We start from the raw sequence: 27,244 nt of genomic DNA on the forward strand, positions 1-27,244 counted from the left end.
TCTGTGAATTTCCTCACCTGTCTCTGCTAAATCCAGCTCTCTCATTGACAATGCTATCGAGCTGACATTGTTCTCACAGTTTTCTTTGATTTCTGTCTGTTGGTAAGAATTATATCCAACCAGGCTTCTTTTCTCATTGGAACCCCTATTTTCTACATCCTACAGCTGTATATGATTCAGGACTATTTCAGTGATCTGTGTTTTGACATCTTTGTAACAGAACAGATAATGACTAAATGCATTCCCTAATGAACTGTATCAGAAAGTTCTGACTGTGCTAAAACTTGGTATGACATTTTTTCCACCATCATATACCGTTGGTAGTCTGTAGAAAATGGGCCCTGTACGACAGCTGCATTTTGAATATGGATTTTTTAGAAGCTATATCCATGTCTTTGACCTGTGCTTTCTGTTCTGACTCTCTTTTTAAAAGGTCTCTTCTCAATTGTTTGCAGTCCTTTTGAGTAGAGCATTAAAAACCCTAGCCAAGACTATGACCTTCTGGATGCTGCAGTTAATTGCAAACAAGTAGCTTCCATCCCCGCTTGCAAGCATTGCTGGAATGTTCAGTCTTGCCCATTTTACCCCAGGTTCAGCATTTCTCTGAATTCAGCTATAAATTTTGCATTGACTGTGTATACTGGAAAACAGAGGGCCCATTTTCACATTAATAATAAATATATAAAGCTGTACCTATTCTCTAACTCCATCAACATCATCCTCGTGAAAATAATATTTTATGTGTACGTGCCATCTCTCATATAACTATCTCATAGGTTGTTTAAAAGCATGGGTAAGTATTCTTGTCCTCATTTTTTTAAATGGGGACAATAGTATTGCAAGATAAAGCACAAAAAGATTTCAGTAGGTACTCAGAGAACAGAATAAGACAGTTAACAAATAACCCACCCCTCCTGACTCCTCCTTATAGCTATTTTGCATTGACATGACCCATAGAAGATACCAGCTTTGGTGTTGCCCACTTACGCCAGATAGTGCTCTAATATAATCAGAAACAAACTGGGAGCAGGGCTGGGCAAATATTAGATCTTTCACTTTAGTGGCCAAGCTGAGTAATCAAGTAAAATATAATTTTGGATTAACACAATCCAGAAACATTTTATTTTGACTAGTAAAATAAAATATGGAAAAAAAAATTCTGTTTTCTTCTAAAGAAAATGTTTTGATTCTGTTAAAAGAAAGTTTTGACCTGAAATGAAATTTCTATTTCATATTTGGGTGACTTATTTAATCATGTGTCATTTCTCTTTTAATAGCAAATTCAGTCTCTAAAACAATTTTTTTAAAATAATATATTCCCCAGAAATTTTTACCCAGATCTACTTGAGAGTTCCTGCTCTAAATAGGTAAGACAACCAATGCTTCAGGGAGCGGGAATATTCTTGTCCCCATTTTGCAGAGGAGGATTTGAGAAATGCTAAATTTAAACAACATGCCTAAGATGGTGGTGTCAAATATTTCAGACAAGCGATAGAGCCTCTGAAAGGCTTTCAAAAGCCAAAAGTGTCCCTCCTCCTACGTCACCTTGAGATCAGAAATGTGTGACCAAAAGGTGGGGGGCCACATCAAGTGGTGGGAAGAAGTTAGGCCTGGGATGAGGCAGGTGGAAGAGCCCTCTCACGCGTGTGTGCCTATAGCATCGTGTGACCAGACCCTGGCGACAGAGGGACTTCTGCTCATCTCGGAGGAGAAGCAGGGAGCAGAGCATGGTCCTGACTGACAAGGTGCAGATTTCACCCATCAGCTGTGGGTGAAGAGCGGCAGGAATGAGGCCCCAGAAACAGGAACCCAACACAAGTCATCAGATTCATCCTTCAGCATTTCAGGAGCTAGGTCCCACTTTTGGTGCCCCCCATCTGAAGGTATGAGCCTTCAGGACGTACAAGCCTTAAAATCATGAGTGGTTCCATCATTCCAAGCTTCTACATACCATTAATATTCAATGGCTGTTCACTGCCTTTCTACGGTTTACTTCTCTTTTGTTTTAAAAAGTAAGTTTTACGTGTTAACTTTTTGTTGTTGTTCTTGTTGATGGGTCAACTGTTAGCTCAGTGCAGTGTAGGCAGAGCTGTCACTCAAGGACTGGGCACCATGTGAAGTGCATGGTGATGTCTCTGTTGTGGTGGCTTTAGCTGGGATATTGGTTAGTGGAATAAAAACTCAGCTACTTCCTTCAGGGCGATTGATCAATTTGTTTTCCTCGTCTTTGCTCTTGTTGACAACAAGCTTGATGAAATCAGTCTTTCTGAAGGCAGCACAGTGGATTTGACAAATCCTGCAGAACTGCTGGAGCAGATCCCTGAGTTTGCTGAGGAGCTGATGGAGCCTGAAGATTGCTTCCCCGAAGGTAAGGGCCTGCATATTTCACTGCAATTCTGAGACAAGAAACCTCCTCTTCTCTTAGTGGACGTCTCTCCACCTTCACACCACGTTGCTCTGGCTGCTTGCAGTAGCATTTCACTGCATGCACTTCATTTCTTAGATACCGTAACGCTCCAAACACACACTCAAAATCACTTGTTATCATTAGTCTTTGGATTTCCAAGGTGAGATAAGCCAAAAGCATGCTCTAAAAGGCTATGCAGCTTCTGAAGTGCTAGGCTTTTTTTCATCATAATTTGTGCCATAAAGGGTTTTTTCTTTTAAATTGTTGATTTTTCTACATTGGCCAATGAAGGTTTTTACCTTCCAATATGTGTGCATGATCAAGTTTGGTAGAGAACTGACCAGATCAGGATGTTTCCGTTGCTTAAATGTATATAGGCAGTTAACAGAAACTGTCTGGAGAGTTCATGAGTCGCAGCGACTCTCTTGCATTTATTTTAAAGGGTGTTATGATTAGCATGTCCAGTAACTTTCAGCTGACCAGGGATGTGCTATGTAGAGGGTATTTTAGTTAATTATTTTAGATACCAGCATATCACATTTACATAACTCTTTTAATACCGAAATATGCCGTCATTTTATTATTTTTTTAACACCAGCCTGCTCCAAAACACAGGTTTAAAACCCAGCTACATCAGAAGATCTATTTTAAAGTAAATCTATAAGGTAAATAACATCCTAAGTTCTTTCTTCTCAGAGTGAGTTCTATTCCAAACATTATCTCAGTCAGATTCCTCATTTTCCTTTAAATCTAGGTTAGGAAAAATAGGGTTAGCTGAATGTTAGTATATTCCCTTGAAAATTCAAGGATTATTATAAATAAAAACAGAGCTGCTCAGATGGGATCAGACAGAGATGATTTCCTGGGTATATGAATGCCCCTGAAGTCAGCAAAAATGTGCATCTCTGTATCTGTGAGAAAGATGATTGAATGAGGTAAGGGATCACTGCAGGGCTTACAAATGTCCCCAGGATCTAAACATTTTTTTGGCAGCTCTGCTTAAAAGCAGTAGCCAAAAATTAATGCAGTTGATGGAAGAAAGCAAGCATGGTGTAACTATTCTGGCCCATACAATAACATTTAGAAATTAGATCTGGTGTTTTCATTCTTTCACAATATATTTCTTAATGAGGCTAGTGAGCAGCAATCTATGTTGTGCACTGCAAAGTGAGAAATTATATTATAATTGGTTAAACAAGCCAGTGCTGTAAGACTGGTGCTAGTGAGATGCCAGTTTACACATTCTGAAACTGTGGTTGGCCATGATCGCCTCCCAGTTTTTAAAAGAAATAAGGCAAACATCACACAACCCATCACTTCATTCAGTGCACAGCCCTGATTCATTCCCAGAGCAGTAGCGCTCTGTAATTTGCTCTGTCTTAAAATGACCAGAACTGCCTGAAACTCCACTGTGCAGGACCACATCAGTACCAACCCGATTTGTCAGATCTTCTCCACTGCTGTCAGTGGGACACAGCGTACCAAGCAGTGTTCTTCTAGATGGGTCACTGGAAGCATTAAGCCAGTTTTGAAGCCTATTTGTCATCCTGGCAGCAAAGAAATGTAGGAATGAAGGCGTTGAAGGGGCTGAACCCCAAGCTTACCCTGGGTTACATCCACCCTGCTGGCTCCTGCTCCTGCTCCCTTCCCCCTGATATCCCTGCTCCTGCCTTTTGCCTTTTATTCCTCATCTCTCCTAGTTCCTCACCAGTCCCTGTTCAAGTCAGGGTGTTTTCCTCTTCTCCCAGGGTACATCCAGCTGAGCCTTGAGCTCTCAATAGGAACTGAAGGAGAACCTGCTCCCAGCCCTTGGCCCGGTGCAGGGTGTCCGTGGGCACTGGCGATGCAGTTGCAGGTGATGTCCTCCCTCACATATCTGCTCTGCTTTCCTGCACAGCACATATCCACACAGATTTTTCAGAGGCTACTGTGTAGGCCAAATATGATCACATTCCTCATGGATTTGGCAAAAATGCATAAACCTGACGTGAATGTTCGCTCATAAAATTTCAAGTCAAAGTGCCATAAACTTAAAGTCCAAATGATTCTTACTGCAATGACATTAACATTTGTTTTTATTTATGCAGGGAAACAAAGTGTTTTCCTATAACCTTCTTCTATTAAATGCCTTCGAATATTTTTACCCAAACTTACCCTTGCAATTAAACCTCATGCAGTTATCATTTCCGTGCAGTTAAAAAACAAGCAAGCCAACAAACAACAGTCTAGTTAGCTAAGATATGACAAGTTTATAAAGTACTAAAATGGAAGTATTGAAGGGCATGCACTGGGCAAGTTTATCTAGTGTTGTCTTTGCTGGCTTGTAATAAAGAGATACAACAATATTTGCTATATTTGGGAGAATGACCAACTAATATTTGTGAAAGACGGAGATGAGGTGACATGAAGAGGAAGATCCAGAGGGGAAGGGTTAAGTTCTTACCTTGTTAGCTCACCAGCTATCTAAATTCAAACTATGACATTCCTAAATACATCCAGCATAGGTTATGTCCTGAACAAATATGTTCCGGATTCAGCCCCCTTTTTCAGATAACAAAGGCAATGAAGATAATGCATGTTCTTGAAATAGTTGCTGAAAGTTTGCTGAGGTCACAGTTTTCCGGGAGTTGGGTGACCCAGATAAGCCATAGGTCATTTTTCTTGGGGAGACTTGTTAATTTGTTATCATCTCAAAATAGCTTTGATTAGGGTCAACGGGGAATATTCTTGGGTCAGGAAATGTGAAGCCAAGGTAGGGTCACAGCTCTGTCAGCTAGCAAGTATTGCTGGGAAAAACCTGATAGAAATGGAGAGATCATTCTTGTTGCCAGTTGATGGGAAAGCAACATCTAGGCAACGCCAGCTATTTGGGTATTTTTTCCTCCAGATGCCTTGCAACACTCCAGTCCTGTTACCTCCATTGGTATGCATTCTCTGCATCAAAAATTGTTATCTGTTTGGACATTCTCTTCTGTGTCTCACAGAAGGTCATCCAAAGAGAGCCCCCTGGCCCCAGCACGCTTCTCTCTTCCAGACCCTAATAGGAGAAAGTTTCCACCAAGTCCTCAAACGTAATTCCCCGGACACAGCCCACTGGCAAAGGTTTGAAACGAGTATCATCAGATGGTCGTGCGAGAATGAGCTACCTTGCTCAACGCGCGGCTGATCGCAACTCGTGACACTGAGGACACCCACAACCAGTTTTTCATGTGACCATGTAGGAGCAATTATCACAGCTGGAAATGCCATGCGCTACAGTGAAGTTACTCTGATTAATGGTGGGATCTGCGTCACGCCCTCCCCAACTGCAGTTAGCGGTCATTTAGAAATAAAAAAGCAAAGAGGAGCTCAAACAGACCGTTAAACTGAACAAATCTCAGCTAAGCTACTGGGACTGCCACCAGATGATGTTTAAAAGCTAAGTAAAACCAAACCAAGCCCAACAAAACATGTTAACTGTCATCCTAGGGAAAAATCACAGAACAAAAACAAGTTTCAAGGTATCTTTTTCCTCTAGTCGTAATATCTGAGATACCGCGGTTTTTTTCCATCAGGAAGGGCATGCTAGTATTTTGTTGTATACAGTTTTCAGATGTCATAAAACTTTTACAGTCGTATCGCATGTACAGAATTAAATTAATTCAGGTTGGACAGGACCTCTAGATTTCAACTCGTCCACCCCCTCGCTCAAAGCGGGGCTGACATCAGTGGTGGACCAGGCTGCCCACTGGCTTTGCTTCAAGGCGTCACATCGTTATTTGTAGTGACCTCCGAGACAATATGTTTTGAGAAGAGTAGCAGCAGATAAACAAGAAATGTACCCTTGTAAAGCCCTTGGAAGAGTAAAAACACCTGGCAGACTGTGGCTTTGTCAGATGCTCTCTTGGCAGCTCCCAGTTGTAGTACGTGAGAAAAGACTCAAATCTCCATGTGCGTCTCAGGTACCCGAATGCTGGAGACAGTGATGGCAAATCCGTTAGCCCTAGAGCTAAAAATCCAGCCATGCATGCCACTGGGTTAGGGGGGGCCAGAAGACCAGAAGATGAGAAATGGGTTAAATAAGGAGGGTCTGCAGAGATCATGTTCCCTCCACGCATGGGGAGACAGCCGGGGGCTTACGAAGGGATGGTACAACCAGGCTCGCTTTCTTGCTTGAGCATACACAGCTAGCCAGACTGGTCATTAGAAACCCAGGTTGGCAGGTATATATATATTTTAAAACCATGTTATGAATACCTGCCTGCTTGAGTTTATGCTGAGGAAGTTGTATTTTCTTTGTGTCAAACCAAGCAATGCAGTAACCAGCGTTCAAAGCTAAGCAAAATATTGTTTTGTTCTAAAAATTAACGTCCCAATAATTGGGAACTCCTGTGTCAAAACAGCTATAAGATTACTACAGTTTGAACACAAGGTACCAGACTTACTGAACCACAGTACAGAAGAAATTAACTAGTCTTCCTGGTTTATTGAAGAGAATCAACAGCCAAATCCATCCAAAACATATCTAATAATTTTATGTAAATTTAAATGTATATATTGGTGTGAACAAGCAGTGGATTTGTAAAGTCTTTACTCATAAGCCTGAAATCAATAGGCTTGGCTGTCATGCATGCAGGAGGAACTTCTTGCAGTATAGCTCCCACACAAAGAAATTTTTTTCCCAATGCACCAAGGTAATGCCATCAAGTCTAACAGCTCCATGATTTTAATGCACCAGGCTAGGAAACGTGAACGTGGAACCAAATGAATATTTACACAAAATGCATTGTATATTAAATTCTTCCTGCCTTTTTTTTTTTTTTTTTGGTAACTTGTTTACCATTGTGGCAGATGCTTAAGTAAGAGCTTTCTCTGTCCCACCTGCAGTGGAGACTGTGGTCTGTGGTTTAGGACGTTTTAATCTGCAGTTTGTGATTGTGCCATAAGACACCTCATTGACTGAAGGGAACAATTCCCTTGTTATGAAAAACAAACAAAAAATAAATAATACCATGGTATACCAATGCATTTGGAAAGGTTTCTTGGTAAATAGGTCTCTGTTTTGAGAGAAATGGTATGTAATGTTCAAATATGAATTGAAAACAGACATCGTCCTTGGACAAGTTGACCACAATGCAGCTCAGTACAGCTTCACTGGTTTACCAGCAAATAACTCGACTTTTTGTCTGCTTGGCTTTTTCTGCTGTTCTGTGTTTCTGTTGAGCAGTAACCTACTACCCAAAAGGCCGTGGTGGAAGTGAGTCACTTTGCTTTCAGAAAAGATATAGCCCAACATGAATCGGGGTGGCAAAACTAGGTCCTGATTAAATCACAAGGTGGTCAGCTTCTTCTGCACAACCCATTCCCTAGGAGCATTCATTCCAGGGGGATAGCACAATTCTATTAGACAAGGCAGTATGAGAAATGCTGTTACCAGAAATGCCAAAGGGTTGATTCCTGCCTTGACACTTGCTGTGCTAAAAGGTGTTAATGAATAGTCTTCTTCATGTGGATAAAGTAGCTTTCAAAACCTGAAGCTGGGCTCTGCTGACCACCTGCCTTGTTGTAGAAGCCAGCTGGAGTTATGATTGCTCATACCCTCACCAGGTCATGCCTTAGACACACTGGAATGTTTTTGATATTTTGATTTCACAGAAATGGAAAAAAAAAAAAACCTACTAGAATGCTGACCAAGGGCAGGTAAACTTTTTTGTTGGGTTATATGAAGCTTCTAATTCAGCATTTAAGCTTGGGTCAAGGTCACCAGAACAGCAGGCTACCAGCATTACGAGAGAGTCCAGAAAAGCACAGGCATTAAATAACAATCAGTGAGGGAAATCAGAAAATTTGAAATGGAAATAGAACTTTACTAATTCATTAAAAGGCCTATTTGTGGTCAGTTTTCTTTTTTTCTTTCAGTTTTTTTTTTCTGTTTGATTTATGAATAGTTAAAAATAGGATTTCATCTGAATTGCAGCAAGCATGATTATTCATGGAAGTGCTACTTGACATTAGTAATCATATCAGAATCTGGCCTAAACATTTCTGAATTGGGCCCAGTCAAAAGCATGGGATTTAATAGCGCAGTGATTTTGGGCTGACTCATCTGAGAAGCTATTTTGGATTTTTCAAGGTATTACTGTCAGTAACTAGGACTTTTTTTTCAGATCGGAATTGCATGAAAGCCATCAAAGAGCGTAAAAAAAAAAATAGTGGTCCTAGCTGGCTTTCTGTCTTTAAAAATACCTCTCTGTATCTGTAGATTATCAGATGGGAGCTGACTGAATCAGCAATAGCCTGTTTTTACCATTTTGTAAGTATTTTCCATCACAAATGAAGTGACTTTGGAACTCATGGTGCTCTGCTCGTTAGTATTTAATTTGAAGGTGATCCCCTAATTTTAGCTGTGCCTGGGCTCAGGTAATCATGTAGTCTCCCTGTGTAGTGGAAAGCCAGGGGCAGACTCCTGCAGGGAATGACTCATCCAACTGTCTTACAGTGGAGGAAACCACTTCCTGGAAGGTCCTAACCTTTTCCAATGGTACTCGCAGAGCATTTCTACTCTCTAAGAGCATGACAGAGCATCTCATGCCTGTTACTAGCTGAGCCTAGGCATTCGTCTAAGAGATTAAAAAGCCAAGTATTCATCTAGGAAGTAACTCAGGAGAAAAAGGGGAAAGTTTCTGGACAAATGTTTTAAGTCAGAAAAAAGCTGATTCTTTTCCAAATTGAAACTGTTTATGGGAACAAGGTAGGCTTGTGGAAAGTTTATTCTGCTAGAAGCAATGGTTACTTCCAGTACAAAGGGAGATTTCTGCTTAACATGAGAAATCCACAATTACATAGTGAACAACGTGGTCATTAGGCTGTTCACTTGACAAACGAGGGATCTGAGCCCAAGTCTTTGGTCTTCCTGATCCAAAGCTGAGTTGACAGTGGGGTGGCCAGTGTACCTGCATAACAGCACAGAGTGTGGACCGGACACCTGAAAGATGGTGATGACCATACAGGTTGGGGGGTGAGAAGCAGTGTAAGAGTTTTCTGGCAGCACTGCTAAGAGATGCAACGAACAGCCCCCTCTGTCATGACATGCTGGTGGGATTATACCACATGGGCATCTTTAAGCAGAGCTGCCCTATGAGTTTGTTAGCTCAGGGATCCTGGTACCGTGCAGTATTGCATGCCTGAAGTCTGTTCCATGTACCTACTTCCTAAAATACACCCAAATCACACGCATTACTACCTATAGGTGTACTGGTTTTAGCAAAAAGTAGTGACTAATATGATATCCTTTTATCCCTTGACATGATTCTTTGGTGTTTAGGATTGAAGTGCTTAGAAGGATAAAACTTGCCTTTGCTGGAGTTTTACCAGCAAAACCTGACCTGCAAAGAGGCAGAGAGCTGGTTCTTCACATTTCTATCTTCTCCTAGCATTATGTCCGTCTCAAATAGTTTGATTAATTTAGTGTATTTCAACGGAGTCCAGAATTTCTCTGAATTCCAGAATGCAGTGGTCAACTGGGAACTGGTGTGGGTCTGTGTGACGCAGGCATTTAGACAGCAGGTAGTTACTTGCATCGCTGTCCCATTACCTTTGCATAAATGGTTTACTGTCCTGTTAGTCCCGTACCAAAACCTCATACAGCCAAGACCCTACAGCTAACCAAAAACTCAGAAATGTGAGGAAAAGGGGACCTCTGGGAGTGGTTCACGTATGAAACATCCTACAGTTCTGCTGCTCCATAGCAGGGATCTAGGATAATAAAAACTTACAGAAAATGCCAGGAGGACCACAGCAGACTTAGCAGCTCTCTTCCTCCTGGCAGAACCTGCTGCCAGCACAGCCCCACTTCCAGCTGCTTGGGAATCCTGGCATCCCAGGAGTTGCACTTGATCTCCTTGCATATCACATGCAGTTCAAGCGCCTCAGTTATGCCACCTTGAATTAGCAGCATCTGCTTTCTGTGTAACCTTGGCACTCACCCTCTTTCCTTCCCAAGCTTCCTTGCCTAAATATTATTTCTACTTGCAATAACATTGCATTACATCACCATAGTGAGATGTCCTCCCTTCTCACTTCTGAGCAGTTGTTGTATGCTTCAAGACAAGTTAGTGACCTTGGCCACCTTTCAGCTATGGAAGCAGTTGGTCTGTGGTTTTTTTTCTCATGATGGGACTGAAAAAGCTCCATAGCTAAGTCTCTTTCTATACAACACATGGATTAAATGTAGGGCAAAAAGCTTGCTTTTTGAAAATAAAGTAGTTTCTGAGGGTCATTCTCATCAGCAAATGTTGTGAAATTTGAGTCAAATTATCTGACATAACGCTGAATGGCCAGCCTGGAAAAAGACAAGTCCTGGCTACCAGGGTGTCCTCTCACACAATTTTAAGTTCATACCCAGCACACAGTGTTTTTTAAAATGGGAGAGAGGGATCTGTCCATTACCAATGACAATATCTTTTTGCTATAACAAATGAATGTTGCTAAGGAAACTAAAAATGGCCATGGTTTTGCCTATCAGAAATCCTTGTGTGGTCCCCATTACGACTACAGCATTTAACTATCACACAGTATTTGTCACTAAGGTCAGAAAGTGCTATGAAGCATCAGTGGGGAACCTGCTGTGGACTGGATATCTAAATTTCTGCTGACATCAAAGGGGATTTAACCACCTAAATATATTTCCAAAGTTGTTCTAATGCCTTGTTTAAGCTCATGGGAGTCCAAGAGATCAAAATCTGCTCCTGCCTTTGCTGTCTGAGTCTCTTTAGCATGTTGGTCCCATCTGCACTGTAGCACCTCCTTCCCTCATCTCCCTTTCATCAGATTGCCACTTTTAATCAGTAATTCTAGTGGTATCATAGTACCAAGAAAATATCCTTCCTCCATTCAAAAGGATGTGGAAACTATTGGTAATACCCTACTAGAGTCATTAGTCGTGATCAGGGGTGCTGCCTGAGCTCAGCTAACACAATGTGATTGACCTAGGGCACTGGTGACTCATGGCCCATATATTCTGTGTCATAAAAATCACTGGGAGAAATCACTGGGGCACGTTTTAAGTGATTTTGAATGTTTTTTAACAGAGGAGTGAGAGGGGGAAACAGAAGGCAGAGCAGAAGAGGTTGGTGAGAAAAACAAGGGAGGAAAGACTCCATGCAGCAGCTTATTGCTAGAACAAATCTTGTTTAGCAGCTCCTTATTGCAGCTTTAAGAATTAAATGGGCTTTTTTAACAATTGCTTTGTTTTCATTTTGCTCCTTTTCAGTTTGTGTGCGATTCTTCCCATGCTGTTCAGTGGACATCACAAAATTTCCAGGCAAAATTTGGTGGAGGCTGCGGAAAACCTGCTACAGAATTGTCGAACACAACTGGTTTGAAACTTTCATCATATTCATGATCCTGCTGAGCAGTGGAGCCCTGGTAAATGTAACACGATTTCCTAGCTGGTTGAAAGTGGACATGGGTCTCAGAGAAAGTGTTCTCCAGTTAGCTGTCTCTAAGATCTTATGAGCCCTTACTGCTCACTTCTCAAAGCAAAGCATGTTTGGGGCTAAAACAGGTCTTCTGCTTTTCTGATTTCACCTGCCTTTACCATATGGGGGGAACTTTCTTCTGTTATAAGATAAAATTATGATGTGCACACGTTTTGAAAAGCAAATCCTTAAGAAAATCTGTGTGAGAAAGTATCCCAGAGTTACTACTTCAGCATCCCATAACTGCTCCGTGGTAGTTCCCATCTGGAGGCTTGTATTTTGCTCCAGGGAAGGCTTTTTTCTTTTTTTTTTTTAGTGCATTTTGTAACCAGCAAAGCAAAATCATAAAAGGCACAGGGGGCACTGAATCAGTGCTACACATGGAGCTAGTGTATTCATGTTTTGAATACACCTTAGCTTAAACCACCGTACCTTTCCTGCACAGATAGTTCCTGCTTGCATCCAAATGAATCACAGAATCACAGAATCGTATAGGTTGGAAAAGACCTTTAAGATCATCGAGTCCAACCGTTAACCTAACACTACCAAGACCACCACTATACCACGTCCCTAAGCACCTCATCCAAACGGCTTTTAGATACCTCCAGGGATGGGGACTCAACCACTTCCCTGGGCAGCCTGTTCCAATGCTTGAACATGTATGTATGGAGGCTGGTCATTGCCCACGACTCTGACAAGGGATCCTCTCCTCCTGAGATCCCACTGTGTACTGGGATTATCGTCTCTGTATTATCAACCCTGAGCTCTTCATAGCGATGGCGGCATATATTTATGTTGCTCATGTACATGTCAGGAATGTCACTGAAATTGGTGGGATTTCTCTCAGGTTTTTATCTGGGCATAGAGCAAAGGGGTGTATCAAGAGTTCTCCAGGCTTTGGTCAGGTGGTCACTGATCTTCTCCTCCGTTGTAGCGTGAGAAATACACCTACTAACTTTGCAGGCAATGCCATGTTTGGACAGGTTACCAGTGTTTTTCTGGAGGTCAGGATTAACTTCAGCCAAACGGATGAATCTGCCTTAAATAGTAAGAGGAACATCATCTTAGAAAGGTGCCTGCTTCACCTCATCAGGAATAATCACGGGCAGAAAGGCATGATGCAGGATGACTGGTAAGGTAGCAGATTTACTAAAAAGACCTGGAGAGAGAACAGGCAACAAACAGGATAGAGTAAACTACATCACAGCACCGCACAAAAGCCGAACACCCCACTGGGTTGTATAAATAAGCATGTTCTTCCACTCCAGTTGGCATCAAGGAGGCCTCAGCTGGAGCACTGGCTCCAGCTCTGGGCATTGCACTTTGGGAAAGACACGGGCTAATTGAAGAAACTCCAGAGGAGAGCAACACAAATTATCAGTGGCCTAAAAAAAGAGGAAAACATAAAGGTACTGGGTTTATGTAGTTTAAAGAAAGTCTCTGCAGGGAGACAAGAAGGTGGAAATACATAAATGTTGATGCAAAAAGGAAAGGAATGGACTGTTCTCCAGGTCCACCAGGGATGGGCTGAAATTTCACCCAGGGGATTTTATTTTATCATGAAAAGTAAGCAGCTGAAAAACTTGGGTAAATAGTAGGCTGCTGAAAATTGTCATAGCTTTGCTGAAATCAATGGAGTCTGACAGTTTTTGCACCAGCTTGAGAATCAGCATGTTAATTTTTTAACACATTTTAAAGGGGGCATGTCGCTTGCTATAATACACTTCAGATGAATACACTTCCTTACATATGTAATTAAGAGTGCCTTAGATACTGAACACTGCAATATAAATCTCATTTAATTTTCATTGCATGCATTCATTTACTTTTTGCGATTTTCAATTTAGCCAGTGCAATTCTGTATAAGGGCAAATTATACTGCATTTTCTCACATATCAGCACTGCGCTTCAGTAATTGGACTGGAGATGTTGGAGGCAACACACAACTTTTTTCTTCTGTTATTCTAGGGTGAGCTCTTCCAAAAACTGAGCTCATCTGGCTACTTCCCTGGGACGTGCTAAATTCTTAACGGAGTTTAAAAGCTAGTATATATTTGTGTGCGGTAGTTAAACCATCAGAATATATCTATAGCTTACTGCAAAAGGTCCAAACCCCCTTCTTTTTGGTACTACTTTTTGCTAAAAAAAGTAGTACCAAAAAGGTTGAAAAAACCCCTGCATTTAAGCCATAAGCACCCAAACTGGAAGCCCATGTTTTAATAGTAATTGTGGATAACACTGCAGGTATCCTGTTTAACTCTTTTTTTAACACACAAAGCAAAGCAGAAGAAATAACCCTTAATGATGTTTTATATCGCAAAGATTTCACACGTTGTCACCGTGAAAAAATGCAAAACACCAGAGTTTTGTCATTTGGGTAATATCCGTAGCTCGTGCAGAAGTACAGTGCACCTGAGGCATTCAGGTAGCATATTTTTCATCCCTTATTAAGCTGCTTCCTGACTCACAGTGTGCTTTTAGTACACAAAACACAATGTACTTTTTGACAAGTTAGTAGAAAATAGAGAGAGCAAAGGAGGGAGAGGAAGAAACCACTTTAAATAGTTTGTTGTTATTTTTGCAGTAATTGCAAAGTACAGCAAGTCATCTGACAAAGTGAGCGAGCCCCTACAAGAAGTGATAAACTCCAGTCTCTCTGTGTATTGTTTTCTGTGGCTTTCTCCAACAGCTCTTTCACACCCTTGAAATATCATTTTTGAAGGCGAGATAGGAGACTGAGTTGCAGTGAAAACGTCACCCCAAAGTGTGGAGACAAATGGACAAGCTTTGGCACAGGCTGCCAAAGCTTTCTTGTCGGCTTAATTACTGTTCCCTGGCAGGCAGAAGAGCAGTGTGACTGCTTGAGTGACAACACACTTCTATCTCCAGGCACTGGGTGTTTGCTGACTTTTTGAAGTTCCTCAGAAAGTAGCCACAGATCTTGAAATATGTAAATGCAGATAATTAAGATGATTAGCACAGACCCTCTCAAATAACATTGCTTCTTGCTGCCAAGTGCTCTGGGTCACACAATGGGACAAGAGTAATATATCAAAGCGTGGGTTATCCAGGTTACAGGGACATGGGAGCAGCTTGTGTAGTGATGGTTGCTAGAGTAGCTGGGGAAGCAGACCGTAACCACTGGTCGACTTAGAAGCCCCAAAACGGGCGGTATATATGCAACCCTGACATTAGGATCCTGCATTTTATTTAGTGCATTATAAAGTGAAAGCTAAATTATGAGATAACTTCATTTTTTTTATTTTAGTAAGCATATTGTTTTATATCTTAAATATTTTAAATGGGTTATTAAGTTGCTTGTATTTGATACAGACACTGAAAGTCCTTTGATGATGCCCTGCATAAGATTAGTTAGAGAGACAGATGAGATGGGTAGATAGATACCTTGACCTTTAAAACATAATTGTTCTGTTAAGTGAATAATAATGAGCATTTCTTGAGGCAGATAGCTGTAGCTACCTGAAATGTGGTGGCTGAACAGAAGCCAGGGAACTCCGATACTCTATAACACGGGCAAGTTAATAACCCAGTTTGTCATCATTAGCAATAAGATGTATTTGCCTAAATGTAAGGGTCAGATTCTGCCTCCTAAAGACAGGTGTCTTATGCCCTGGGACATCTGAGGTGCCCCGATAGCAGTGGCACAGCCAACAGGAGCTGAGGCGGGATGCCCGTGGGCAGCTTGGGGTGGCACCGGGCTCACAGGTTCATGCTCCCAGAGTTAGGGTGCTTAAGCTCCTCTTACACTCAAAGGATGTCCAGTCAGTACAGTCAGTAGAGGCTGGAGAGAGCTAGCTAAGCATGTGTCCATTATAAGGGAAAGCTGAACAGATCTCTATTAGGTTAGGGCCAGTCCTAGTTGTGCCTGTGCACTCTTTCTGATGGTAACATTAAAATATATCGGAAATCACAGACAGAACATGATATCCCATCAAATAATACTACAGACTTGCAGTGCAGCACTGATGCTTTCCAATACAGCTTAGGAGAAGGTTTTAATCAATCTTTTGTACTTCCAGGCTTTTGAAGATATTTACCTTGAAGATCGAAAAAACATAAAAACCATGCTGGAATATGCTGACAAAATATTCACTTACATCTTTGTCTTGGAAATGCTCCTGAAATGGGTGGCTTATGGCTTCAAGAAGTATTTCACCAATGCCTGGTGCTGGCTTGACTTCCTTATTGTAGATGTAAGTACCATTTTGGAACTACGATGCTTCTTGTGTTGGCTTTTATGATGCATAAGAATGGGCTGTTAAGTCTGGCAGCTTTGTGTTTGCAAAATGACAGCCGTCACTCTGATTCTGAGTAGCGACCTTAGGCAAAGCTCAAAGGAGGTCTTGATATGTAACCATGCATCCCCAGAAATCGGCATGCCAGAGCAGACCACTTTGTGTCATTACGTAGAGGTGTCACCCTGCTAATTTGAATCACATTCCCCTCTCATCCCCAGGAACTCGCTCTTTCTTTTAGCATTTAACATCTCGTTCCACACTCCCAGCTAGCACAAGGTCCGGTTACCTCCGACTGCTCCGCACATGACCTCGACACACAAGTCTTTCAGCAGATTAGAGAAGCTGTTCTTGGCGTAGTTTCCCGGCGAGGCTGCCAGCGGCACGTAACAGTATGTTCAGTACCGTCTCCCAAGTATTTACCAGTGAAGGAGTCCAGAAGGTGGTGTGAATAGTCCTCTTGTCACAGTGATTTCACCGTTACAGAGCCTTACAAAATACTCTAAATCCTTGAAATATCACAATGCTTAGTTCTCCTATGAGGATAGTCCTTAAAAGTGAGTAGCAGTTGAACCAAAGTGAGCTCATGCCCCAGGAGTGTTGCTAGTACCAGGCATGCCCCCTCCGAAGTTTCACATTGCCTGGATGTGGGATCTGCCAAATTCAGGAAAAGCCAGCAACACCGCATCCTCCAGATGAGGTTTAACATTTCATCACAGCATATCAATAAGGAGGCAATTATCTCCCTGAGGCCATTTCTTATTAGCTTGAGGTATTAATGTGGAAGGCTGGCAGAGCTCTGACACGACTGTGTAACTTATTAAACTTTTGATAAATTATTTTTCCCCATTTTACATCTGAACCTTGACTCAGGGAAGAACTGCACTTTCTTTGGCCCCAGTCCAGGAAAGCACTTCAATGGGACGATTTACTTGTTTGAAGTTATGGACATGTCTAAGTGCACCGCTGGATCAGAGCCTTTGGAAGCTTCTCCAGAGCTTTAATAAATTGATTTATGAAAAGGAAGTTCTTTACATAAATTGTAGGTCATAAATTCCTCTTTGCATACATGCTTGGAAACCTCTTAAAGGGAAGGCATTCATTTTTCACAGATTAGCTTCAATAGAAGAGGAAGGCCTGGTTTAATTATCCAACCACAAAATTGGAAACCACCAGTTCCTAAGTTATAGCCCAACCCTGAAACTGTGCTCGCTGTGGTTTAGGTTGAGTGACATAGCTTTTCTTTCCTGGTTTCTCCATCTGTAAAATGGGACTAATAGGACTCACCTAAAGTGTTATATGGGTTTCCAGGAATTTGTTGTTGGAGTTATTATTTTAATGAGCTTCTGAAGACTAGAAGGGCTGGATGAGGGCTGAATATTATCACAACTATAAGTAGGGGTCTTCCTGATAGGAACAATTTCAAGATGAATTCACTGAAACAGTTTGGAGCTCTGCTGCATAATTAACAGTTTGAAATGAGTTCCACGCTTATTAGAAATACGTACTTTATAGCATTACATCTAATTAATACCAAAAAGAGTAAAAGAGAAACTAAGCTAAATCCCGTCCTCCATGTGAAAAGCCCCCTTGAACAGGAGCTACACGAGAATGCAAAGTCAGCATGTAAGCAAAAAATGTAGGCACATGTTTGTTTTCTAAGTGTGGTGTTTGTGAGTATAATGACATAGTGTAGAGGCAGCCACATGTGGGCTGGGGAAAGGGGCTTCAGCTCCCCTGCCACGCATCCAGAGCACGTATGGCATAAAGCAGTGCTATGGGGGAAAGGGGACCACGGGCCCCTGAGACTTCCCTTATCCCCAGCAAATCCACCCCAGAGCGTTCTTACTGACCTAGAGGGTTTTATTTTCTTAACCCACATTTAAATGTTGGTTTTGGAGGCTCCTGACCTAGCCAAAAAGTTGCCCCACCCTTGAGTTGTTTTAGTTATTAATTGACTCTAGGAAATCGCTTGCCCTTTAGTGTTCTCAATGAATAAAGCTTTCCCCCATGCTCCATTCTTTTCTTCAAAGTCATTTCCCAATGCGGATTATGAGAACCTGGTACTATATTTTTAGCGGGTTTAACAGATGCTCTTCTCCTACCCTATTGCTCACACACCCTGTCACTCTGAATTGGCAGAGTAACATGCTATCATCTTTCCAGCACACTTTTTACTTCAATTTACATTTTCTTTTTGGTCCTTTGAGAATCAAATCTCTGCAACTGAGCTGCAGAAGGGAGTGAATGGGTGAATTAGCTGCTCCAAAAGAAGCAGATGAACCACTTGTCTGATTTTCTCAAATTTATTTGTTTAAAATTATTCACTTAAAAATTCCTGATCTGCAAATTATTCCTTAGCAGTTTGGTATCAGTATTCAAAATTCAAGCTGCGATGGTTGATTTTTCATTGGACATGTGAAACCATCTATCATCTGTGTTTTCTCATTGTACAAATGCAACTCAGAATCCTTTTTCTGTTGTGAATGATTCATAACACCAGCTCAAAATTTGCAAGTATTCACTCTTTCTAAATGGGAAGTGAACCCAGAGGGGGTATAAGCATATTGCTGCTGAACTTTTTTTTAAATTTTTTTTTGTACTTACCCTGCCTTGTGAAAGACCTTTGACACTGATTTGGGCCTGTGGAACAGCAAAGGCTCCATCTCACAATTGTGGATTACTAAAGAGAATTCTGTCTTGCAAAGCCTGAACATCAAAACACACAGTAATCCACAAACTGAGAGCTATTTTTGCTGGATGTAGAATCCCTAAAGGGTCATCTCTGATAATGGGCTTCTCTGCATCTCAAAGAAGTGTGCTAGGGTAACAAAACTGTAAGAGAGTGCTTTTAAATATGTTGCAATACAATAAAAAGTCCTATCAACAATTCTGCAACAGATTTCTTTGGGAGGAAGGGAGAAAGGAGTAATCAAACCACAAAATACAGGCTCCTTTCAACTTAGAGCACCTGGGAAAGATGCCTTAGATGTCTGCTGAAATTTGGATATACTGAACAAAAAGCATTAATGTATGTTTATTAGCATTAACATAATATATTAATGTATTAAGGTAACATACATGTTACCTCCCTGCAAATAGCGAGTACACTGCTAAAAGTAACCTTCTTCTACACTGCAAATACAGCTTCTCTGTGCACATGAATTGGAGTGATGGCCACTCAGTCCACAGCTCTTTTCAAATGAGCGAAAAGCAGAGACCGTAGTATATCTGAAGTGTAGACAGAGATCAGTATCTCCAACAGGAATGGAGTTTGTGCACAATCCTCTTTGCTAGGATGCACAGGCAAATATTTTCACAAAGAATAGATATTTTCCAAGCGTTCATGCAATCAAAACCTCTTCATACAAAGCAGATTAAACAAGGAGTCTGAACTTGGCCAGAGACGGACGCGCATGGCATTCAAAAGGCATGTTTATGAAAACTGCTCTCAACCAGGCGTGTCCTGCGAAAGGCAGACAGTTGGGTTTTGAAACAAGGGGCAGATAAACTCCACCGGTTGTGCATGCTGGTGTCATGTTTGATGTTCCTTTCAATTGTTTCCTCTGACCTATAAATATTATCTTGAGCTTATCTAGTTTGAGCTTCAGCCAATTAATTCTGAGCTATGTCCCAGTCTCTGCTGACAGGGGATGGATTATTGCATTGCAGTGGTCAGTTTGGAAAAGGCATCAATCTGGAGCTTAGCATCATTCAAAGACGGGAGGTGTTGCAGTCAACAGCTTCTTCGCTCACTGATCATGCATTGAAGGCAGAGAGGAGAGACCAGTACTCTACAGAAGCTGTCACAAGAAACTCTCGGGAAAGGGATGTAAAGTCCCTAACTCATTAGTAAGAATGCTTGGGAAAAAAAGTCATAGCCAAGTTTCATTGCCTGTGGCATATACTGAAAAATCCTCTTAAACAGGCACTAATGTCATCTTTCTACTAAAGTCCATTATCACAAATCCATCATGTCCATTGCAGCTTTTGGGTTCAATTTGATTGACCAAAAGTTAGTCCCAATCCAGGCTTAAAAAAACCCTCATTGTCATTTACTGATTTCAGAAATGAGGGGAGGTGAGGATTTCTCCAACAATTCTTTCTAAGATTATCATGTCTTTCAAGATTTGATACTTGGGAAAAGCTAATTTTTTAAGCAATTGCTTTTTTAAAGATGCTGGCAGCCTCCTTCCCCTTCAGTCGCCTCCAGCAATGGGCCTGAATGCGACATCCTGCAGCGGGGAGTGGAGGATCATCTCTGGTTCTCGATTTTTGCCCTGATGCCCAACCATTTTCTCTCCAGCTGAGTCACCACAGAGAAAGATTGCACCTCCCATCCCTTTTCCCAGAGAGCCTGCTCTGCCGCCATGGAGGCAGGGGCTCACAACAGGTTTAAGCACTATGTCTGTCTGCAAAGCAGTTCAAGCAAGGCTCAGCAATGGATTTTGAGGCCAGACATCTCAAGTGAGTTATTCAACAAGTCCACTAGGCAGGACTTTGTAGATGCTTTTATGAAAGTAAAATAATATGTAGGTTTCCCCCCTGCATTTTGTGAATGGTTATAACACAACATGTTTCTGGTGTTTGCCCGGAGCTGCTGAGTTTGTACCTAGAGATCTGTATTCCCCATTGAGCAGCTTTCCAAATTTCCTGTTTGCTGCCAGATTTCCTGTTTGCTTGTTTGAGAACTGCTCATGGATGCCCAGTCATTAAATGCACCATCATTTTCACTGAATGCTTAAAAAAATACAGATACTACATTTTCCAAGATAGTTTCCTGGAAAGCACATGCTCTAAGATTTCTAGTTAGGATGCTTCACTGCCAGTTAAAAAGTTAAAAAGCAGTTAATAATCTTTGAGTTTGAGATGAAGTATTTAAAACAGTCTTTCTATCCCTAGTTAAAAATTGAATTGAAATAAATTATGCCCTTGCCTTGGATTGTCTTTAAGTGACAATTAAAAACTTGCTGTGTGAAGTAAATATTGATGGCTTTTGATTACTTTAATTGTTTTTTCCATCTGTATTCCCTGTTGATTAGCAAGGTGATTTCTGTTTGCGTTACCAGTAATTACACAATCTGCTGTAATGAGTTGTTCCCAAACAGCACTGAAATCCAATTTGTATTCTTGGGAAATTATCCTAAAAGCATGCGAATTTTGTCTAGTTTCTGTTCAGAAAAGCACACAGGAACCAAACGACAAAAATACAGCCCAGGCAAAGTAAGAGTAATATAGCTTGTCACTTGGAGAAGCGTCTTAAGAGCGAACTTATTAGTGCAAAATCCACAGGTTACAACAGAGTACTACTACTTCAGAGTTCTTCTTTGACTAGTTCTCTTCCAGTTCCTCAAAGCAAATGCTCCCGTGGGATTTTTGAAGATGTCTCAGGGCGCATTCTTCTGGGCCTCTGCTGATGGCAGATAACTAATAGGAAATAGAATACCTCTCCAGAAGCCAGGGACCCTGGTATTGAAGAAGAAAAAAAAAAGAAAAAAAATGCTGATTTACTACATATTGGCTAATTCAGGATAAGTGAAAAAAAAACTATTCCACATGAAGATGAGATAAGTGGTTTTAATGTGTGTTAGCAGGTCAGCAGACGCTGTAAATCTCCCTTCTGCCTCCCCACACTTTATCTCAACATAACACATGCAAAAACATCCAAATGTCTTGTCTTATCTTGGTTTGCACCTCATGTTAGTTACCACATAGATGCTAAAAGGAGACCAACCGGGCTTTGCCAAGTGGAAGCACAAGCTTGGTTTCAGACAAAGCACAGCAGGACAAAGCATGCTGCAGCCGGAGGAAAAGGGACAGTAAATGAGGTGAGGAGAAAAGTCCGGCAGTAAGCGTAGCTCACTGCCTGCTACACCTTGCGAAACAGTTGCAATATGAAGAATTACTGCAATTACTGAAGAATTTCAATTACTGAGGGAGAATTTCAACTTTTAAAACTGGTCTAAAAAACCCATCTCAACTTAGATTGTGCTGAACTAGGTTTACCAAACATTTTTGTTTCTTGAAGTTTCTTAAAGGTGGAGCACATTTCAATGTCCTTTTTTAGAAGAATATGCTTAAAAACAAAATAATGAATAAAATCCTTGAGCTCTTTCATGAAGCTTGCTTGGCCCTTTCCATTGCTATGAGTATAGCAGCCGAATTCCATATACAGAGATGTTCTCCCTTGCACCGAGGATCAGAGGTGGGACAGAGATATAGACTGTATTTAACAGTCCAGACAGAGTCCCACACGCTCGGCAAGGACACAGGAAGATTGTCCTACAGTTCCTCCCCCTGATGACCAGCACCTTTACAACCCCAACTGTTGCAGACTGCAGAACGTCCCACCACCCTTCTGGCTCCATCCAGGATGGCCAGGGGCTGCTCAAGAGACTGGTAGCAGGAGGAGGGGGAAGGAAGAAGTGCAGGGAGAGATGCAGCCCGCAGAGGGGTCAGGGATTCTTTATTAGAGGGGTGAGAGATCAAAGGAATTGGAATGAAACTTGAAAGCTGTACGCCAGTGGTGGAGAGACTTTGTGCTGGCCTCCTACCGTGGTATGACTGGCTAAGGCAAATGAAGATGAGGACTTATCCTTGTAGTATGTACTCCTACTTGTACCGTTGTCCTTTCTGGCAGAAATCAGGGAACCTGTAACCTGGCTGCCCAGGGAAGTGGTGGAGTCACCATCCCTGGAGGTATTTAGAAGATGTGTAGATGTGGCACTTAGGGGCATGGTGTAGTGGTGGACTTGGTAGTGTTAGGTTTACGGGTGAACTCGATGATCTTAAAGGTCTTTTCCAACCTATGTTATTCTGTGATTCTGTGATTCTGTGACTGTCATATTTCCCACATCAACTTGGTATTTTTCATATTGATTTGGAACATCTGATTGAATAAATGCTTTAGGGAATTGAGCAAATCCAGAACAACACCTTGAGGAAGCAGCCCAAACAGATTTAGGACAAGAGGAAATGGCCTCAAGTTGCGCCAGGGGAGGTTTAGACTGGATATTAGGAAATTTTTCTTCACCGAGAGGGTTATCAAGCATTGGAACAGACTGCCCAGGGAAGTGGTTGAGTCGCCATCCCTGGAGGTATTTAAAGGACGTTTGGATGAGGTACTTAGAGACATGGTGTAGTGATGGTTTTTGGCAGTGTTAGGTTTATGGTTGGACTCGATGATCTTAAAGGTCTTTTCCAACCTATATGATTCTGTGATTCTGTGATTCTGTGATTCTCTTCTTTTTTTTTTTTTTTTCCCCATTGTGTCTTATGTAAGTAAGGTTGATCCTAATCCTCCCCAGAAATAAGCATCCCTTCAGCTCAGCACCTAAACTCCCACCGGCTGTGATGGAAATGGAATGATGGGGTTGAGCCCCCAGGGAAATGTTCTCTCAGTAATCACTATGCACACCCCTGGCATTATAACGCTATCTTCAAATAATAAATAGTAATCAAGCATATTCCCGTCTACTCCTGACAACAGCATTCAGCATCAAGAAGGTACCCTGGGATGAATTGTGCGGTGGTTTTGGAGATCTTTTTAAGGGGAGAATATCTTTCCTCTTCAGCTGCCCTAAATAAAGGCTGTCTCTGCATGGTGTCTGGATGAGAAGCAGAACGTAGCTGATGATGAAGAAATTCTTTTGGTCTAAATCCTGGTAGCAATGCCAGACCTTTCAAGGCGGCTGCACCCGCACAGCCACCGCAGCTGCAACAAGGAGAAAGACTTTGGGTCTTGGCCAAGGTTTGACTGATCCAAGGAGTGTCTTGTGGTCCCCAAAAGTCACAGCGATCCCTCATCCATCCCTACCCAGTGCTGGTAAACGGGACTCAGAGGTCTGGCAAAGTTGTCTGTTTGCAGTGAAAAGGTGAATTGGGACAGGCTGAAGATCCATTTGGAAAGGGTGGGGTGGGAAAACTGCAGATCAGTGAGTCAGTTTGCTGTCTCACTGGACGTAAGCTCGCAGCAGCAGGTCGTTTGACTTGCCCTCCGAAATTAGCTGAGTTTTAATTCTTGATTCGCAGCCATCTGCCTTGGGAGTTGTTAGAAAAGCCTGAGCAGGTGTAAAGGAGGTGACAGATTAAGAGAACAGCAAGACATAAAGAGGTTCTTCTGGAAACCGCCAAGAAACAATTAGGATGCAGGAATGATTTATTTAAAAGCATTTAAGCCAACAGGAGTGGCACATGCTGTTTGCAACAAGGCTGCCCTCTGAAAAGGAAACATTGCCTTGAAAAGCATGGACATGAGGACCAGGAAACATGCTGAGAAGACGGAATATTAACAGAGTTTCACAGCCTTCGTTTGAGTAGTAGATGGGGAAACCGAAAAATAAAAAAAGAAGAGGAAATGTCCTGGATAAAAAACATGAGTGGATGATGTAAAAGCCTTTTTTAACCTGAATTATAAGAAGTAGCGTCGGGCTTTCCAGGAGATAATTTTTGTTTATAATTAATCTAGACACTTGTGTAGCGCATCATATTATAATACACGAGAGTGCTCCACAAGCAGTAATGAACTCCGCTGCCGGTGAGGGAAGCTGTTCATTAACTCGTTTGCAGACATGCCTTCATCTCCATGCCATGGACTAACTCCAGAGCAGCCCTAAGGAGCTCGTAGTCTTTACCTGAATGTGAGGGTTGTGATTCAAAGAAACAGGTAGCAGAGGTGGGAATTTGGTTTAGGTCAGCTTAGTCTCTCTCTAGTGCCCTAATTTTAAGACGTTCCTTTATGCCCTTCATTCATAACATGCCATTTCTGGATTGGCAGGTGCAATCATACAGTTAGGCATCTATATGGCAGAAAATCCAATGTCAGAGTGAAAGGGTACAGAGAGATTTCAAAAAAATAAGGCGATAACAAACATCTGCTCAGAAATGGTAGATGCTAAAGGGAATACCAACCTCATTACAAGTCCTTTTGTCCCAACAGTATTTCAGAGTGGCAATAAGAAGTTCCATATATTTCAATTTATTTGCAAATTCCCCTTTCCCTGTAGTTTCTCCAGTTTGCATTTGGGGTACAGGCCTAATTTTTTTCCTTTTCAAATCAAGGGGAGCAACTTGAGACTGCAGGCCTGACTCTTAAAGACACTGGGCTGTCGCTCGGGCTGTGAAGATTTCTTTGGGTAATCCTATCCTTGGCAGCAATGGACAGGAGAAACCAGACTGGATTGAAAGAGGCACCCAAAGTAATCCAAGCTCTCTTTCTTCTACTTGTTTTTTTTTTTAAAAAGCACAACTAGAGACGGAAAGACAGGTGTTCCTGGGGCACACAAAAAGCTATTGGAAAGCACTGGGGGCCTGCATTAGCTGAAACTGCTTATTTAAATAAGTGGCCAGAGCTTTCAACTCAGCTTCTGTGTTCCCTTTCAGGTGTCCTTTTTTTTCCCTGCTCCCTCCCCTCTAATTTGAACAAGCAGGTTAATTTGATGAAATCCCTGACCGCATAAAACATATGCTGTGGCCCAAACCAGGAACAAGGTCTCCTCTTCTCTCCGAGAGAGCAGCTTGCAGGGTATTGCTCACAGCTGTGTGCTGCAACAGGCAGACATTTAGTAGAGGTTCTCGTTGTTCTCATGGGTTTTAGGATTTATATGACCAGCCAAGGAGGATTTTTATCCTTGCACAGGCAGAACTCCTTGTTCCCTGGGCTCTGCTATTAATTCATGTCAGTGGTGATCTGGGGTTAATTCAAAAATGCAGTCTATGCTGAGTGGCATCTGCCTTTGAATGGTGCTGCTCAGGTCTGCTTCCAGCTCGGTCCAGAGGATGCTCGCTGGTTATCTGAAATGATGTGCTTTTAGGCTGGTGGGAAGGAATGCAAAAAAGAGAGGAGCGGCCCCTATTCCAGTTCAAACCAACCTCCTCACTATAGGAAAGACAGTCAGCCTCAGGTGAAACACTGCTCCCAAAGACTGTGCCCTTCGGGTTACTGCCGCCAGCAAGATTGCATGGCTAGGGAGTCTGTGCATGCTACTAATACGCTATTAAAATGTATGTATATAGGAAGGAACCCCACTACTGTTATAAATGCAAGAGCTCCTTGGGAAAAGAGTCTGTGATCTTTTCATTAAAGACCATTTCTGCTGTGTGTGCTGAAAGGAAGCTGCATTATTGCACTTCCTACTTTATAATTGTTTTTCTGCAGCCTTAAAATTCCCTTCTGACAGTTTTACTGGGGTTTACATTGGTTTACAACAGTGATTTCTTAAGCCACTGTCAGATAGTGAACACATATATACCTACCGTATAACTTTATCTCTGTGTGTTCATAGTGAACAATTTTAATTGTCCAAAAATGCTGCATGTCTGTTAACTGCTGAATTACTGTAAGCACCAATGTGAGCACACTGGGAACCTAACACCACATGGGTGCCACCTGGGTACAAATACATAAGTCATATTTCTCATCTCAAGAAAAATGAGAAATACACTATTTTATTCTACTAAAATAGTGGAAAAAAAAGTGCCAGTTACTGATTCCATGAGGGTTTTTTGTCAAATATAATCTAGTAGTGGATTGTCAAAAATAATTAAGAACTTCAGACATTAATCTCATCAGAACATATTAGCAATAACTTTGAACAGTTATCGGTGAGGTTAGTCTCTTCTTAGAGATTGTCGTGGTTTAACCCCAGCTGGTAGCTCAGCCCCACCCAGCCGCTCGCTCACTCCCCCCCGGTGGGATGGGGAGAGAATCGGAAGGGTAAAAGTGAGAAAACTCGTGGGTTGAGATAAAGACAGTTTAATAGGTAAAGCAAAAGCCACGCACACAAGCAAAGCAAAACAAGGAATTCATTCACGCCTTCCCATGGGCAGGCAGGTGTTCAGCCATCTCCAGGAAAGCAGGGCTCCATCACGCATAACGGTTACTTGGGAAGACAAACGCCATCACTCCGAACGTCCTCCCCTTCCTTCTTCTTCCCCAGCTTTATACACTGAGCATGACGCCATATGGTATGGAATAGCCCTTTGGTCAGTTGGGGTCAGCTGTCCCAGCCATGTCCCCTCCCAGCTTCTTGTGCACCCCCAGCCTCCTCGCTGGTGGGGTGGGGTGAGGAGCAGCAAAGGCCTTGACTCTGTGTAAGCACTGCTCAGCAGTAACGAAAACATCC

General features: G+C 42.0%; 1 protein-coding gene across 1 annotated transcript in view; it reads left to right on the top strand.

The window, feature by feature from the left end:
- Nucleotides 1–27,244, top strand: part of LOC142405259 (sodium channel protein type 5 subunit alpha-like) — a 222,068-nt gene that overhangs the window by 169,229 nt on the left and 25,595 nt on the right. Inside the window, exons 19-21 of the mRNA XM_075492326.1 lie at nt 2,248–2,368; nt 11,658–11,812; nt 15,906–16,079. Of these exons, the coding sequence (XP_075348441.1) occupies nt 2,248–2,368; nt 11,658–11,812; nt 15,906–16,079 (450 nt within the window). The remainder of the gene's footprint in view (nt 1–2,247; nt 2,369–11,657; nt 11,813–15,905; nt 16,080–27,244) is intronic.

Source organism: Mycteria americana, chromosome 2 (genome assembly GCF_035582795.1).
Source record: "Mycteria americana isolate JAX WOST 10 ecotype Jacksonville Zoo and Gardens chromosome 2, USCA_MyAme_1.0, whole genome shotgun sequence".
Classification (NCBI taxonomy): Eukaryota; Metazoa; Chordata; class Aves; order Ciconiiformes; family Ciconiidae; genus Mycteria; species Mycteria americana.